Source organism: Notamacropus eugenii, chromosome 3, assembly GCF_028372415.1.
Source record: "Notamacropus eugenii isolate mMacEug1 chromosome 3, mMacEug1.pri_v2, whole genome shotgun sequence".
NCBI classification, from domain to species: domain Eukaryota; kingdom Metazoa; phylum Chordata; class Mammalia; order Diprotodontia; family Macropodidae; genus Notamacropus; species Notamacropus eugenii.
Window position 1 is genome coordinate 21,296,856 of NC_092874.1, and position 18,213 is coordinate 21,315,068.

The 18,213-nt window shown below is 48.8% G+C and overlaps 1 protein-coding gene across 2 annotated transcripts in view; it reads right to left on the reverse strand.

Annotated features, from left to right (window-relative positions):
• Positions 1–6,954: 6,954 nt before the first annotated feature.
• The window catches only part of POMGNT2 (protein O-linked mannose N-acetylglucosaminyltransferase 2 (beta 1,4-)), a 34,900-nt gene continuing 23,641 nt past the window's right edge, over positions 6,955–18,213 (reverse strand). For both annotated transcript variants that reach the window (XM_072651077.1, XM_072651078.1), the window contains exon 2: positions 6,955–9,281. In XM_072651077.1, coding sequence (XP_072507178.1) covers positions 7,429–9,174 — 1,746 coding nt within the window. In that variant the 5' untranslated portion in view covers positions 9,175–9,281 and the 3' untranslated portion in view covers positions 6,955–7,428. The remainder of the gene's footprint in view (positions 9,282–18,213) is intronic.

The window sequence follows — 18,213 nt, forward strand, 5'->3', positions numbered from 1 at the left end:
GTTTTCAAAGTGTTTTTCAGATACAAAGACCCAGGCACACATATCAGTGGTTTCCAAATTGGGAGTCAATGGCATGGTCCCAAGGGATGTCATCAACCGATTAATGGGTGAGAACATCAGTTAAGAAACATTTATTAAGCACCTACTATGTGCCTCAAGACATTTCCCACACTGCTGCCAAATTGATTCTCCTAAAATGCAGGTCTGACCACCTCACTCCCTTACTCAACAAACTCCAGTAGCTTCCTAATGATTGTGGAACAAGTATTATTTCATTATTTCAATTTCTATTAGTTGTGTAAGTTTTGTCATGTAAATAATCGTTCATCCAGAAGTATGTGTATGTAATTTATAATTAACTGCATGTATATTTGATGTTCATACTCAGATTTTTTTTTAAACTAGGGTATTCGATCACAAAAGTTTGGGAATCACTGACAGCACTTTGGGGCGCAGGGTCAATGCCACCTTCCCTGGTCAAGAGGAGAAGAAAACTTAAATTTATTATCACCGACAGTCCTTCCCATCAAACTTTGGTTACACAAAGGACCATCTGGAGTAGCTATTAGACCTAGACCTAGATCTAGACCTAGAGCCTGGCAAAGATTGCCACAGACAACAGCACACATCAAGTGAGAGCTAATAATTGAGCCCTGATTATCCAGGGCCTGAACTAAGGGGAATTCTATGGGTGAGGAGGTGAAGGTAGAACCTGCAAGATTTCACAACTGTACTGAACATGAGGGCAGGAGTGAGGCATATGAGGCACTGGAGATAGTACCAGGGTTATGAAGCGGGGAGGAAGGAAGGAGGGTGGTGCTTTTGACAGTAACAGGGAAATCTGGAAGAGAGCAGGGTTTATAGGGAAAATAATGAGAGCAATTTTGCTCATGTCGGGTTTTTGGGAAACCTAATTTGAAATGTCTAATAGGCAATTGGTGATGTGGTACTGAATCTCAGGGGACAGACTGGGGCTCAATCTATATAAACATATGCATACATGTATCTATACAGGTGAATATATACATGTATGTATGTGTATACATACACATAGTATTTATGCATATATACCCATATATATGCATATGAGGAGAATCAAGAGGACTGTGTCATCCAAACCTAGAGAGGAGAGAATATTCAGGAGGGGAAGATGGTTAATAATGTCAAATGAATTTAGTTATGTACATCCCCCCATCCCCCATTGTAAGCTCCTTGAGGGCAAGAATTGTTTACCTTGTTTTGTCCTTTCTAACCCTTGTGCCTCACGCAAAGTGAGTATTCAACAAATAATGGTTGAAATGACTATAATCAGGAGATATCCTGATTATTTTCATTACTGATAGGTCCACAGAAGTCTTTTTCCATTGCTCTGTTGAGGCTCAGGGCTGGCTTCTCACAACGATGTCAGCCAAGTGTAAGCTCAGCCAGATTCTACCATGCTGGCTATACTGTAGTGTAGGCCTAGGAGATAAACTCTTTTGTCTATTGTCCAAGGACAGCTCTAGCTAAATTTGGAGAGGCTCACCACCAGCTTGTTGGGGGATGCAGAGGGCACGAAAATTTTGGCCATAGCAACTCTTGGAAGTCTGTTGTGTTGTAAAGGGGTTATGATCTGCTTCTGTGGAGAGAGTCCTTATGTTTATGACATAATGGATTATTGATGGATTAACAGTGCTAGTATTAACCGCTAGCTGGCACAGTGGAGAGAGCATCAGACCTGAAATCAGAAAGATCTGACCTCAAATCTATTCTTAGATACCTATTAGGGGCAGCTAGGTGGTGCAGTGGATAGAACACCAGTGCAGGAGTCAGGAGGACCTGAGTTCAAATTTCACCTCAGACACTTGACACAACTAGCTGTGTGACCTTGGGCAAGTCACTTAACCCCAACTGCCTCATCCTGGGTCATCTCCAGTCATCCTGATGAATATGATGGTCACTGGATCCAGATGGCTCTGGAGGAGAAGTGAGGCTGGTGACCTGCACAGCCCTCCCTCACACAAAACAAAGTCAAGTGCAAGTCACATCATCATTTCTCTGATGGCACGGTCTTCTTCGGCAACGAAGGACGAACACACATATCTATTAACTGTGTGACCCTGGGCAATTCCCTTAACCCATCTGCCTCAGTTTTCTCTCCTGTAAAATGGGAATGATAACACTTACACCCTCCCCCCAATGCTGCTGTGAGGATAAAAGTAAAGAGTAGTACAGTGTTATATAGATGTTAGCTATTATTACTGTAACAACCAGTAATAGCAATAATTAGATTCTGACATGGAGACTGCTCCTATTTTTGCTTTGTTTCCTACAGCACCTTGGGATGGATTTTTATCCCTCAGGGTCTAAGTACCTAGGGAAAATGAGGGGAGGGGGCTTTATGATGTATTCAATGATCAGGATTCTGTTGAGCTGTAAACTCCTCTCTCTACCCCCAGCCTTCTCCCCCTACACTTTGCCCCTAAATTTCCACACCCACCACAATTCCCCATGCCCACCCCTACTCCATTTCTGGTTGGATATACTTCTCTGAGTTCACTTTTAATAATTTCCCAAGCATTCACTATCCAAGAGGGCACATGGCAGGTTCTTGGAAGTTTTACTCATCCTTATCACTCAACGCCTTCACTCTTGGCCTCCAGTCACCAGAAGTGTGGTCCTAAACATAATTGTAAAAAAATTTTTAACATTAAAAAAATGTTTTTGAATTCTAAACTCTCTCCCTCCCTCTGGCCCCTCTCCCACCCATTCAGAAAGCAGGTAATAGGATAATATCAATGGAACACAGAAGGTCATGAAAAACATTTCTCTATTAGCCATGCTGGGGGAAAAAAAGCAAGAAAAATAAACAAAAAACAAAAGGACATGGTAGCGAAGCTGAGCTATGAAAAATAAGGTTTAGAAAGGAGGAGGTGGAAAGGGCACACCCTCCAGCTGTGGTGAATGGCTCAGAGGTCTTCTGGATCTTCCTGGCACCTGTATGACTAGCCACTGCTGCCCTGAATGGGAATCAAACCTCTCTGCACAGGGGTGTCTCCCACAGACCCACTAAGCATCTTTATCTTTGGGCTTTAGCACTTAGCAACCCCATTGCATCCCACAGTTTGGCTTCTCCTTATTAAGGCAGAAGACCTGAGGACCTGGTGGGCACAGCCACTGACCACTCATCTGGGCCAGAGCTCTGAATTCCAAGACCTACCTGGATGACTCAAGCCCAATCATTCCACATCTGGTCCTTGACCCCATCTGTCTATTAATTCATAATCTTCACCTGACCTCACCCCATTGTGAAGTCCCTCAGTCAATTCAACAAACTTTTTTTAAAAAAACTTTATTGATTCCTTTGGTTTTTAACATCCTTGTCATTTCTGATGAAATGAACAAACAGTGTGGGGTAGTGGACAGAGCTTTGCACTTCAAAGTTAGGAAGACCCATTAACCTTGGGCAAACCATGTCACCTCTGGACCTCAGTTTTCTCAAGTGAAAAGTGAGGGGGTTAGGGCTCCGGCTAAGGTCTCTTCCATTTCCAAATCTATAATTCTATAATGATGGTCTTTTTCTCTTTCCTACCCAGACACTAACTATGTGACCCTGGGCAAGTCACTCTCTAAGCCTCAACTCCATTATCTGTGAGTTGTCAGAATCAAATGAGATAATACAGGCAAAGCACTCCAAGAAAGGAGGAAGGGGAGGAGAATAAGGAGGAAGAATTATTCAAAAAATAGCAGGAAGGCTAGTGTGGCTGAATCACAGAACATGCAGGGGACAGTAAGGTGTAAGGAGAGTAAAGGCAGGAAGGGACCCCCATGACAAAGGGCTTTAAGAGCCCAAAGAAGATTTCACATCTGACCCTGGAGACCACAGAACTGGAAGGTATAGAATTGGGGGCAGGGCGGAATTCAGAGAAATGACTGGCAGCTGCGTGGGGGATGCATTAGAACAAGGAGATGAGGCAGGGCCCCCAAGCAGCGAATCCTGTACCGAGGAAGCTGATGAGGGTCTCCTAGGGGGAGGATGGGGTCCAGTCCAGTTAGATTCTAGCCTTCTCATGTGTAAATGGAGATAATCCTACTAGGCATACATTCATTGGGGGAATTTCCAGGTCACAGGATAGGCACAATTTAGTTCATTTTCTCATATCATTTCAGGTTGTTTTCCAGGACAGTTAGGCCCAGTCACAACTCCAGAAGTCTCCAGATAATATACTGCTACCAGATTTTCCAAGAACTTTACATATATTATCTCATTCAACCCTGACTACAACCCTGAGAGTTGATGGTGTTCTTACCCTCCCTTTACCAATGAGGAAACTGAGGTCCAGAGAGGATACCCAATTTGCCTACCACAGTTGAGTGTCAGGAGAAGGATTCAAACTCGGATCTTACTGACTCCAAGCCTAACACTACAAAGCTCCCTGGGCCTGATCCAAAGCTTCTTGCTTCCCACTCTCCAGTTGCATCACGGAGCAGGCTTAGGGTTGTGGGCAGCAGCCTCTGACCCCAGGTGAAAGCCTGGATGAGCATGAGGAAGACATGGCCTTAATTATTATGGCCCGGACCCAACTGAAGCTATCTCATGGATCTAATTCTCCAGAATTAGCCAAGTAGAAAACATATCATGGTTCAGGAAACAGCAAGCTGAGGGAATCACTCAGATATTGGAATCACCTCAAGCACAAAACTTCTGCTGAGAGCTGTCTCTGCCCAGGGCTCTCTGCCTCAGTGGGGCCAGGCTGTCAGGCTCAGTGGAGGCCATCCTGAGGCATCTGCTGCCCTGCCATCTCTCTGCCAGTCAACCTCAGACATCCCAGTGTGGTAGCATTACCCAATTCTCACTTGTGGCCATCCCTGAGTCCTGCCCCAGCTCCTCTTCTGGGTAACTGAGAGTGGTAATGAGACAAATGGGATAGGCTAGCAGAAGTCACAGTGGGCCTGGAGTCAGAAGACCTAGATTGAATGACACCTGATAGCAAGCTTTCACCTCCCTCCACCTGCTTCCCTGGACAGGTCCCATGAGATGAGCCCTGGGCAGCAGCACCCAGTGCACAAGCAGGCAACGTCCCAAAGGTTCTATCTAACTTGTAGCAAACCTAAAGTGCCAGCTGTTATTAATAGTAGCTCATAATAGAGCTTAAGTATCCTCCACTAAAGCGCTATTCTGAAGATGTTCAGCTGAGTGGCACGTTCTAGGAAGTACACCAATAAGTTGGAAGTACTCCAGCAACAGAGAAGGCCCACCCAGAGGGGTAAGGGAATTGAGATCACCTAGGTCAGTTCAAAGAACTGGGGAGGTTTATCCTGAGAAGACCAGGCTCAGAGATGAAACATTAGCAATCTTCAAGTATACAAAGATCAGTCATTCTGCTCAGCCCCCGAGGGGTAGAACAAGGTTTTCTGTGTGGCAGCTGCCACAAGGGAGATTTAGGTTTGGTGCCAGGAAAAACTTTCCAATTCTGGAGTAGAGCAGTCTGTCTGGGGAGGTGACAGCTTCCCTCTCCCTGACGGTCATCAGGCAGAAGCTGGATGACCTCTTATCAGGAATGTTGTAGATAAAGGGAGTCTTGAGACAAAGGATGGATTTAACGCGATGGCGTCTGACTTCCTTCTGACTCTGAAATTCCATCATTCTCAAACCAGTCTGGGCAAGCTAGACCTCCCACCCTCCAGAGGCACAGTGACAATGGACTGCCTCCCAGGATCAGCCACATGAAATACTCAACTCCTTGATGGGGAGAGGAAGGACACTTCAGGCCATCACACAGTACCAGCCTCTAGGACTGAGGGTCTGAGAGTCCATGATACTCCTTAGAGTGCTTAGCCTTTGCAATATTGAAGAGAGGAAAGAGCTCTGGCTTTAGAGTCAGAGTCCCTGAGTTCAAATCCCAGCTCAGCCACTTGTTCCTTCATCTGTAAAAGGAACGGGTTGGATAATGGTCTCTTCTAACTTCAAATCTGTGCTCCTATTGCTAATATGTGGAAGGTGCCCTTACCTTTACCTGTGCTGAGGTTCCTACACCATTTAAGGGGGAAAGGACCTTTGGGATGGTTCATTCTTGAGCCCTAGAGGAATGGGCTTCAGTTCCCAAGTGACCCATGAGCTTGAGCTCTGTAAGCCACCAGTGGTTCTAACAAAAGTCCTTTCCCACACTCTACCTTCCTCTCCCCTCTTACCCCCTGCATGATGCACACCCCACCTAGCAAAGCAAACCGACTGCAACATAAACAATTCACTTGGCTAAGAGGAAGGGCCACCTGCTCTCTGGTCACTGCTCTCACTGCTGTGGGTCTGCCAAGGGTTTTCTGCAGAACACGATGGAGGAGGCAGTAGGGCAGGCATCATCCCTGCTTTACTGACAAGGAAATGAGGCTCGGAGAGGTCACGACTTGCCCATGATCACAATCTAAGGCAAGGTTCAGAGCCAGGGCTCCTCGCCCTGAGTCCTGTGATCTTCCTGCGACATCCCACCTCCAATGAGGAAAAATAATCCTTCTTACAGTCCTCTTCCCTGGGCTTCTTAGAGACCCCTCTCTAAGAAGTTCTTCTCCAAGTTTCCTCCAAAGCCCAGTACAAATGCCACCTCTAGGAAGCCTTCCTTGATCCCCCCCTCCCAATTACTTGAAATTCCCTGTATTCTTGAATGAACTTATTTATGTGCATGGTGCCCCCATCCCCACCTCCCTTCCAGGGAATGTCAAGTTCTTTAATGTTTTCTTAGCATCCCTAGTGCCTAGCACTTAATCAATGCTGCTGATTGACTGGAGGCAGTGTGGCTCTGGAGTCAGCAGCCCTGGGTTCCAATACCACTCTGTGGCTTACTACTTCTGTGCCCATGGGTTCTAAACCTCTGGTGTATGATTACACACATGTGGTCCTGGATGACTCTGCCAAGACCATTGCAGAGTGACACACTGGGCTCCCCCCCAAAACCCCCAAGTCAAAAGACTGGCCAAGGATTGATGCTCACAACCATTTATTGAACGTATTAACAACACATCCTTGAATTAGGATTTGGCTAAGTTTCACAATGAAAAGCTAATGAAATACTCAACATAACCACCCGCAGTCCCTATGAACCTATGCAGGGCTTGAACCCACCTACGCAATTCACAGTTACTTTTCCAGAACTACAGATACTCAATGGCAACGGTGGAGGGCAAAGAGTGTGGGGTGGAAAAAGGGGCAGGGTTGGGTAGACAGTTTTTGAAGCTGAAGAACTGGAGAGGTGGGATTGAGAGGAAGAGTTAGGTTCCACCGAGTATTGTCACAGTCAAGAACACACACAGTAAATGCAACAGAGGACCACTGAGGCACTGGTGGGGGGTGGGGAGTGGGCGGGCGGGGGCTCGTTCTCTTCCACCATCTCCACAAATACAAAATTCCCCGGGACCATCCTGGAAGGTCTCTTCCTGCTGACTTAGCCCATGGGGCTATGTGCTACACACCAGCACATCTGCAAAAGGTCCGAGGAGGTTTTTGCTAAAGATGCACCGGATCCAGACCAGGTAGGTGGTGAAGGGCTTAATGTTCTCAGCAAAGGTGTGGTTCTGATGGGCCAAGATGTAAGGCATGTATGCGTTCTCCCCCTGCTCCTGGATCCACACTTCGTATCTCACCTCCTTTACTTTCACAAACTTGAGGTTCCAAGGAATCTGCCAGGACACGCTCAGCCGAGCCTCGGTGGCACCCTGGACAGAAGCTTGGCACCTGGCCTCTCTGACTTTGCTCGGATACAAGCCATTCGCCCACTTCTGCTTCCCAAGCCCCAGACTGGCCTTCACCACCCCTCTGATTGCCTGGAGGAGGGACGGGATGTCCACCTTGGTATCCTGGTAAATCCGGAACAGCCACTCGGGGTTGCGGCAGCACAGGTGCCGGGGGACCTCGCGGCTCTGCAGGATGCGCTCTTGTTCGGCCCGGTCCAGGTGGACGATACCGCCCTGGTCCCAGGGCCGGTCAGGGTAGGTGACTGTGTTCTCTTGCTTGGTGTTCTGCCAGGCCACGTACTGGAGGTCCATGTGGGGAAGGCTGGCCAGGGTCTTGTAGGGCGTGTAATGGTCAGGATTGATGGCATAGGGAAAGAGCTCCACCACAACTGCACCCCGGGGCAGGAAGAGGGCGGTGATGAGCTGAGCCCCATGCATGCTGACCAGCATGGAGGCATTGCTGACCAGCCGCACGATGTCTGCGAACGCGTAGTCCTCCAGCGATACGGTGATGGTTTTCATCTGGAATTCCTGGGCGAGAGCCAGCAGCAGCTCTGCCTCATTCAAGATGAGTCTGTTGAGTGTCCGGCTGAAGACCACGATGTACTCCTCTCCAGCGGGGCTCCGCCCCTCCGTGCCACTGATGTTCAGCCTCTCGGTGAAGAAGCGGGTGAACTGCCGGATCTCATTGCCCGAGACCAGGATGTTGGCCTTGGGGCCCTGCGGCTGCACGAACCCATACTGGTACCAGGTAGTGGCTTTGGAGAGTCCCACATAGGCCTGTGAGAAGCACACCAGGCCGGCCAGGCTCTTCAGCTGCTCCCGCACCAGGGGCACCTTGTGGCTGAGCAGCCTGTACAGGTCGAAGTGCAGCCCGGGCCCCCAGCCCTCCATGAAGACGAGTCTGGCGTTGTGGTCAAGGTCAGGGAACTGGCGCATGGTGTAAAAGAGGGGCAGCAGGTCATCGTGGAAGATGTGCATGAGGTTGTCAGGGTTGAAGCGGTTGGCTATCAGCGCCACCTCGGGCATGAAGAGTGGTGGGGGCAGGGAGCGCAAGGCGCTGGCAGGCAGCTCCACGAAGTTGAAGTACTGAGTGTTGTGGTCCTCCACCGAGGACAGGTCCAGGAGGGCGGGCTGGAAGCGGCGGGGGCCCAGGCTGGGCAGCATGACCGAGGCGTTGCTGTGGAAGAACAGGAACTCCTCAGCCTCGGCCGAGTAGCAGAGCCCCTGGAAGCGGCACACGCGGTCAGTGTGTGTGCGCCCAGTGCACACCATGCGTGTGCCCTCTTCCAGGAGGTTCTGCAGGGCTGCCTGGTAGTCGATGGTCTCCCGCGGGAACTCCTGGGCCTGACGGCTGAGGGCCAGTTCTTCCTCCAGCGTGGAGGCATGCTCCCGGAGCCGGACATGCTTCCACAACACAGCCGCCAGGATGGACACCAGCAGGGCATTGAACACAGCTGCGATGTTCATCCTGCCACTGTTAGCCAGGGATCTAGAAAGACGGTGGGTACATGGTGGAGCCAGGCAGTGGGGGGGCACCGTCCATCTCCTCAGGCATGGCAAGAAGGAGCAGAGACCTGGAAGGGGCGAGAGTGAAAAAAACACAAACAGGTTTAGAAACCCAATGTGGGCCCAAGTTCTGCCTCCGCTGGTGACTCTGGCCAAGTCACTCAACTTTGCAGGGTCTCAGTTTCCTCATCTGTAAAATAAGAGGGTTGGACAAGATAGCTTTCAAAGTCCTTTCCAGCTCTTAAGTCTATGATGCCATGAGATCGGTAGTAACACGGAGCAGCATTTGCTGGTGTAGACGCTGTTTGGTTGATTCTCAGCTACCTGGAAAATTGAGGATAGATGTATCTGACCTGCCTCCCGGCCTCAAACACTGCACAGATGAAAGAGTTATTGTGTGAAGGCCTCAGGCATTACCCTGACATTATGTTTGCCTTCTCTACCAGTCGGTAAGGAACACCCTGGCAGAATGGGATTTTATACCCAACCAGCAATGCTTGGCAGTTTTTACCCAGAGGTCACAGTCAAGAAAGCACCGTATCCTGCTCTCACTCAATAAAATAGACACCACTCCTCAAGAGTCTGTTAACAACAGAAAAAGATGCATTTAATGAGGACTTGCCAAGAATCAGATTTTTAAGGAAGTTTGTAGCTCAAAGCAAACATGTGAATGTATTTCAGCTGATCTCAATAAACTGAAAAGATAATTTTAACAACCCCCAAAGAAACAGATACACAAGTGCTGGACTCCTGAAAAGAAGATGGAATTGGTTTGCAAACCAGTACCTTCTCTTTCAGGACCCTATCTGGCTTACGCTGGAATGAAAGAGAAGGAGAAGGGGAGAGAGGAGAAGGAGACAGAGACAAAGAAACAGAGAGGAAAAAGGGAGAGGGGGAAGACAGCAACAGACACAGAGAGAAAAAGTCAGAGACAGAAAAAGAGAGAGGGAAGGAGAGACAGAGAGAGAGAGACAAAGGAGTCAGTGTAACCATGGTGGAAGACGGGTTGAGGGGAGCTGTGACCTAGCTGATGTTCATGTATCTTTCACATACACACACGTACACATGAAAACAATATGTATGATAAAGTCATATATAATATATATGAAATTATATATATTTTCTACTTTTGGCCTATCCAAATAATTTTCCTTCTTGCTACAGCTCCCAGGTTCCCTAAGCTCTCTTGGAGGGATGGGAGCCAAAATCACAGGTGCTTTCTTCATTCCAAACCCTGGGCCAGATTTGAGGGTCCACTCCCTTTTTAAGGGGCAAGTCAGTTTTGCGTGGTGGAGAAGGTCCAAGCCAATCCCATAGCTCATTATTCCACCACTGGCAACATATTATTCTGGTGGGAGCTTTTGGGGGAAATAAAGCAGGGCCCTGGGCATTGGGAGCTACTCTCCCCAAAGAACAAGGGGTCAGTCAATGATATTGGAGTTCTACGAAAGAACCTCTGAAGTTTCAATCTACTGGCTGCACCTGTGTTTTTTATCATCTAAAGGGAAAAAAAAGGGCAAAAGCAAGGGCCCATCTCACTCAAGAAAACACTCGCTGTGGAAGCAGCATCTCACTGCTGCCAATCCTAATGGCCATCTTTTCACTAAATTAGCTTGTCTGGAGGCAAATCTCACCAGTCACTACTCTTCCTGGGAAACCGTCCCCATCTGCCTTTTTTCTAGCTGCCAGTCTTTGATCCCAGCTTAGCTGGGAAATCAGCTGGGGTTGTGTGAGCCCCATGGGCCCTTAGCCAACTTTCCTCTCCCATCCCCAAACACTGGTTTTGTTCCCACTGTTCTAAAAAAGGCTATTTTGATGACCACACTTCAATATCACTGATTTTTTTGGCAATCTTGTGTGTTTATTTTGTGCATTTAAAGACATATTATAAGAAAAGGCCCATGGGCTTCACGTAGACTGCCAAGGGACCATGATACAAAAAGCCTCAAAGCCTCTGATCCACAGGATGCATGGCCAGATTTCTTGTTCCCTTTTAAAGAAGAGATTACCACAGAGCCATCAGTGTGGGCAGCGGAAGCATCACCGTGTCTCCAGAGCCTCAGGGCTAAATGGACCTCTGGAGATCAGCTAAGCCCCTACCCTGGGCATTCCCCAGCAGAGGATGGCATAGGGTATCCATATCCTAGCCTCCACTTAGATATTTAGATATCTGGAAGGCACATAGTGATCCAGCCTGATTCTGAGTCCCATGCAAGTCCTAACAGGGTGAGGAGACAGAAAGAGTACTGGGTTTGGAGTTCAAGAAGCTGATCTCAAACACTGTCTCTCTGCCACTTACAAGTTGGGAGGCTTTCCCCTCTTTGAGCCTCAGTTCCTCATCAGTACAATTGTGGGGCTGGACAAGATGACTCCTGAGGTCACTCCAGCTCTAAATATGTATGGTCTTATCTTCCAGGTGAGGAGACTGAGGACCCATGTAATAAAATGCTGTGACTTTCCCAAGGCCACCCACCTAGTAGGTGGCAGAGCTCAAACAGAGACCGCTTCTCTGGATACAACTCTGCCTCCATCTCCCCTCTGCAGGGTGACTTGTGCGGATGTCTGTACCCAGCAGGAGGTGGATAAATGTATTGGGGCTTGGGGGCTGCCAGAGTGCTGAACTCCAAAGCATGGGTACGCCAGGTCTGGGGACTTCCCCACAAAGAAAATACCTTCCGATGGTTATGAGGGACCAAACCCAGGGTGCCAGAACCAGCCCAGGAAATGGCCTGTGACCAGTGACTGAGAATGACATTTACAAGCCCCACCCGCCAAGAGAACATTCATCTGCCGTGCATATGCTATATTCCTCTCCCCACAGCTGCCTCCTGGCCCAGTGCCAGGCCCAGACTGTCCCCTCACCTGGGAAGTGCCACAGAATGGGACAGTTGTGCTGGAAAGGCCTGGCCCTCCATGAGTCACAAACCTGGATCTCAGTGTTACAGGCCTGGACTGTGGGACCTGGAAGCCTCCTTCCGCCCTCCTAATTCTGGTGCCTCCCCTCCACTAATACTGCCTATTTATCCTGTGTATTACTTGTTTTGTACATATCTGTCTGTATGATGTCTCTCCCTCTGATGGCGGACGCTGTCTGGTCTCTTTTTGCATCGCCAGCAGTGTGTCTGGTACACGTAAAACAAATGTTCATCAGACACTGATTATTTCTACTCATACACCTTGCTTTGATGGGTGTCATCACTGCCATGATAATCACACAGTCAGTGCTTGCTAGGGCCAGAATCTGAACCCAGGCCCCTCCTGAGTGCTAGCCCAATGTGCTTCTAGTCACATTATGCTGTTTCCCAACACCAGTTTAGTGCTGAGATCCTCCTACCACCCTCCAATGGGCAATGTTCCCCCATCAAACTCATCTCACCAGCATCTTATGTAAACCCTAAGGAAATTCTACATCACCCCCCTCACTAACCCCTACTCACTCACTCACTCATTCACTCAACAAGCACAGATTAAGCATCTACCACCATTATGTGCTAGACTTAGAGACAAGAATAATTCTTGCCCTCAACGTACTCCATTCCACTGGAGGAGAAAATGTTTGCCTATGTGAGTATGCAGAGAACAGCCCAAAGGAGGGACCCCCTCTTTATTTCTGCCAACCTTCACATCATCCTCCTAGTTACCCAAACCCAAAACCTTGGTTCAGGCTCCTCCATGTCCCAGTCCTCCAGATTCAATCAAATACAAATTCTGTACAAGAAAAAGGACTATTTGAAATAATGTTTTCCTTTCTGGTTTGAATGGCTTTGTTAGGGCCAATTTACTGTGTGTTTTATTCTGTGGAGGACGGAGAGAAGAGAGGCCTGGCCTACTGAGCAGCAACCTCCCAGGACCACTGAGGGAGGCTGCCAGGTCCATCTGGTAAAGAAGCATCTGAATGGTCTTCGTCTGATGCCAATGGGGACACCATGTAAGCTGGCTTTTGTCCCTCAATGACCAGCACATTTAGCATTTAACTTGGAAAACAATCAAGGGGAGAGAAGCTGGTTTTGTTTTAGAAATTGGCTGGGAGGTTTTCAAGGACAGAAGTGGCCTAAACTGATCAGGACTTGGGAGGACCCCAATAGAGGACCACAGAATCTACTTCCTCTCATTCTAACTCTCCTTTCTTCCACACCCTTTGCCTAGCTACCTAAAGCTTCCTAAGCCCAGCCTCACCCTCCTCTTCACAATTCTTCAGGGGGTTCCCTACTGACACAAAGATCAAATCCTCAACACCTCAGCATGGCCTCCAAAGCAGCCGCCCCTCCAGATGATGACATGTCAGGTACTGGATGAGTTTTTGTTCCCTGACCTCAGCATTCAGTGCCCCACTGTCATGCCTTTGTACAGGCTGTGCCTCAGACACACTCCTCCCTCCCTCCTTCAGCTTCAGACCCTTGGCTTCCTTCAGCAATCAGATCAGATGTCTCCTCTTCTGAGCCTCCACATCTTATTCTCTCTTTTGTCACATCATCTTGCATTTAAGCACATCCTGCCTCTGCTACTTGTTGCCTACGTGACCTTGGGCAACTCACTTAACTTCTTTGGGCCTCAGTTCCTTTATCTGCAAAAAGAAGAAACTGTAGTTCTAAAGCCACGGTCCTAGATTGGATCTACCAATAGGATGTTAGCTCCTAGAGAGTAAGGAACAATTTTAATTTTGTCTGTGTATCCCCAGCACCTAGAAATAGAAAACAAAAACAGGGGCAAATTCCCCCAACAGAGTCCTACTGTGTTAAGATGGTGTAGAGAATAAAAGATAACTCGTTAAGTTCTGCTCTGAGAGGGGAACTAGTCCTGTGATTTCACTGGTCTAGGGAACTCCCAGGTAATCTGTCTTCCCCAAACATTTCCTGGCTGAGGGTGCTGGACAGTGTCTTAGAACGAAGCTGGATGATGGAAGCAGCAGACTACAGTGGAGTGTGCTTTGGTCTAGGAGTGAACAGGGGCATGAAGTAGAATCTAGTTTCCAGCACTTCCTATCCATGCCTGTTCCAGGCAAGCCGCTACTTCTGGAAAGTTGCATTAGACTGACATGTCTGCCTCTTCCTTTTTAATCATGGTAGATTTCACACTTAAGCTACAACATGGGACAACAGCAGCAGCCGATCACACTGACTGCAGGAGAGGGAGCTTTGGGGCTAGCCCCAAGCTTGATAACATTCTGCAGTGCGACCTGTGGCACGTTCTTTCCATCTCTGCGCTTCCTGTACAAACACAGTGTACAAACACAAGCACCCAGGACATGCAGAGGTCTGACTACTGCTGGCTGAAGATTTTTCTCCCCTCCCTTCTCTTCAGCTCCCCTAAGACACGTTCCAAATTTGGACAGTGTCCCCATTCCTTGGAGGCAGGGAAAAAGGTGCTCTGAGAGGAACAGAGTTGACATGGAGAAAGGAAAATAACTCTGTGATGATCTACAGCACAAGGAAACCACGAGGTCTGAGTCACCATTTGATGTGGACACCTGAAATGGGGATTTCTATAAAGGATAAAGGCCCCAGTGTTAACCAAACAACAGACACACCGTAAGGGCCTGCTATGGGCTAGCACTGTGTCTGGATGCTGGGCAGTACTAGGCATTTTTGAAAGCCTAACTCCTAGGGCCCCATCTCTTAATACCATGTACCCCTCCAAAGTGCCGACTGTACCTTGGCTAAGGCAGTAATCATTTTTTAAGTGCCTACTATGTGCTAGGCAATGTGCTATAAGCTCTGGGGAGACAAAGGAAGGCAAGACCAGTCCTGCGCTCATGGAGCCAGTGTGGAGAGAGCTTTGGATCTGAAGTTGGAGAGCAAGGCTGGAATTCCACCGAGGACACTTCCAAGCTCGGAGCAAGGCCCTTCCCATTTTAGCACCTCAGTGTCTTCATCTATAACATGGGGACAGTAGATACCTGCAGTCCTCCCTTCACAGGCATGGGATCAGAGATGCGTTTTGTAAGCCTCAAAGCTCCAGGGAATTATCAGTCCAAACTGCGTTGCTATTACTACTGCTGTTATTAATTCATGGAGTAAGTATGAAAGTGGGGTTTGCTTTTATCCTTGAGAAAAATGTCATTTGCATGATTCATCAATCCACAGCAACATCATTAATTAGAGGCGGCCAATTTGGGAATTTAAATCAGTAACAAATGAACACAAATTCTTACTGATACAAAGCACTTTGTACTAAGTTCATCTGATTGTGTTAAGTATAATTATCCTTACGTTACAGACAGAGAAACCTGGGCTCAGAGAGGGATCGCAGCCACGTTGGAGCAGACCCAGGATTTAGATCCTGATTGTCTGGTGACAAATGCCCCTCCCCTTCCAGGAGAGGGTAAACTCACCCCAGATAATGACAGGATGCCAATATGCAAGTGGAATAAAGAGGAAAACGTAGAATTAGGGACCTCAAGAGTCATCCTACTCAACCTCCTCATTTTACAGATGAAGAAATGAGGCCCAGAGAGGTCCCCAACTCCCCTAGGGGGCCCTAGGGAGTCATATCAAAGCCAGGATTTGAACTCGTCTCTTCCTGGCTTCAAGTCCAACACCTGATGTCTGTCCATCTTCTCTCAGTTCCCCTCCCCCTTTCATTGTCGAGGTTTTCAGGCTCCCAAGCTGCAGTGTCTGTGCTAAATCCATTCCAGCTGAGGCCTGACACAGCCCCCAGACCCCAGACCTACACCCAAGGGGCAGCTGTCTATGGCAGACTCTTGAAAGCTAAAAGAAGGGAGGTGGATGCAGTGTGGCGCAGTGTGGAAAGAAAACGAGAACTGAAGCGAGGATTTGGGTTCAAACCAGAGCTCGGCTACCTTTGTGACCCTCCGTGACCTCTCCGAGCCTCAGTTAGCACAGGGTTGGGCTGCATGATCCACTGGGTCCTTCCAATAGTGAAACTACAACCCTACGAAACCACAGGCTTACAGTTACAGCTGGGGGTGGGAGAGGGAGAAGAGGGCTCCAGATTAGACAAAGAGCATCTATTTTAGGAGTCTGAAAGTCTGGCTGAAGAAGATCACAGTGGGCATACCTGAGAGCAGATGGATAGAGTCTGCCTGGTGCCCTGCTGTGATCAGAGACAGGCAGAAGAAGCCTGGTATTATTTTACTAAAAGCCTAGGTCACACACAGACACACAGACACACACACAGACATACACCCTTAGAGACACAGGCACACAGAGACACAGACACACACACACAGACATACACAGAGACAAACACACACACAGACACACAACAGACATACACAGAGACACACACAGACATACACACTTAGAGACACGGAGACACAGACACACACGTTTTCTTACTCTCCTCCTTTCTGCAGGAACCAGCAATGGAAGGAAGCATGACAATAGCATTCAAACATCTCCCCATACTTGGACAAATGGTTTTGGAGATCTCCTCGGATCTTGTCTACTCTTTACCCTCTGCCTCCTAGGATCTCTGTTATCCAAGAAAGGTTTTCAAGAAGGTGGGGGAATCCTGTTGGCGACCATGTCTGGAAAGGAGCCTCTGCTCCTAGACCCTGCTTGGAAATCCTAGGCAAGAGCACAAATGCATTGGCTAATCCATGGAGCCAATGAGAAGGGGTGGATTATCTTTTTTGGTAGCAGTAAGCTGAGCTGTGCATAGAGTAAAACTGCATGATGTAGGAACTGCAAAGCTGCTCAGTTCATCACTCACACACTCACACACACACATGCACACACATCCATGTTGTCTTCCACTCCCATCAGTACCCCTAGCACCAGCATTATCATCTTTCCTTTATGAGAAACCCAGAGTTTCCTGGGTTCCTTTATTCACACATGCAAACACCTCTATGGGGCAGGTGGCTCAGGTGTCTCCTGGTGAAAAACCAGGAATACGAAAGAAAAAAAAAACTAGGAGCCAAATAAGCCACATGGCAAGCTGACCCGCCCCACCTCATCAAGCTTGAAAGAAAAAATGTCCTTCAGACAGTTCTACACCCCCCCCCCCACTCCCACCCCCTTTTCTTCCTTCTATATCTACAAGTGCAGTGAAGGGCAGTTGTTCTTCCAGGTGTTGTGGAAAAGCACTCCTCCAGCCCATAAACACTGAACTGGGAGGCTGGACAACAGGCCCCTTCAGCAGAGCCAGGTGCTGGACAGCGCCAAGCAGCCATGCCTAGGAGAAGCATGAGAAGCAGGAGAAAAAAAGATGCTTCCGAGTCCTCTCCTTAACAAGAAGGTCTTGGGGCACATGCCCGCTAACCCTCCCTGCCCAGGGAACCCATGACTCCTCACTCTCCGAGGCAGCCCAGAAAACCTCCCAACTTGTCCCTCTAGGCTCCTCTCCTTTGCCTCAGCTGCCTGGGCCATCTCCCGGTGCCCTATCTGCAGCCCCAGCCACCTTCCCCCCGCCTCAGCTCAGTCCAGCCGCTGTCCTGTGGCTCCAGCTGGCTCACCTCAATCTGGTAGCCTCCCGAGGTCAGCGAAGCATTGAGGACGATTTGCTGCAGTGTTCATGCAAATGCCCAGTGGGGCAACCACAGAGAACAAGGAGACAACCAGGGACAATTGGGGTGGACAGACGTAGGGGTGGACAGATGTAGGGACGGCCAGGGGGAGGCTCAAAGGGGCTTCCCCTTCAGAAAGAGGGAGAGAAGGCAGAATCTGGGAGCACAAAAGACCCATGCAAGAAGCGGCTTCTCCCAACACTGTCTCTTGGTGCTCAAAACAGCCACACAAAAGGCGGGGGGTGAGGGGGGGAGTGGGAGAGAGAACAAAAGGGAGGGGGAAGGGGGGGACAGAGAGACAGGGAGGGAGAGGGTGAGGGAGGAGGAGAGAGCGAGCTCCATCACCAGCAAGAGAAAGATGATTGTAAATAGCTTTTGGCAAGTCCCTGGGCTCAGTGCAAAGAGCTTCCACGGCAGGAGATGCCCAGGAGAGGAGAGCTGTGGGAGCTCAGCTAGCTCGAGTACCCTGAAGGGGCTTGGTTTTTAAGGGAAGTTTCAGAAGAGACTTTGCCCTCCCTGGAGCTGTTATG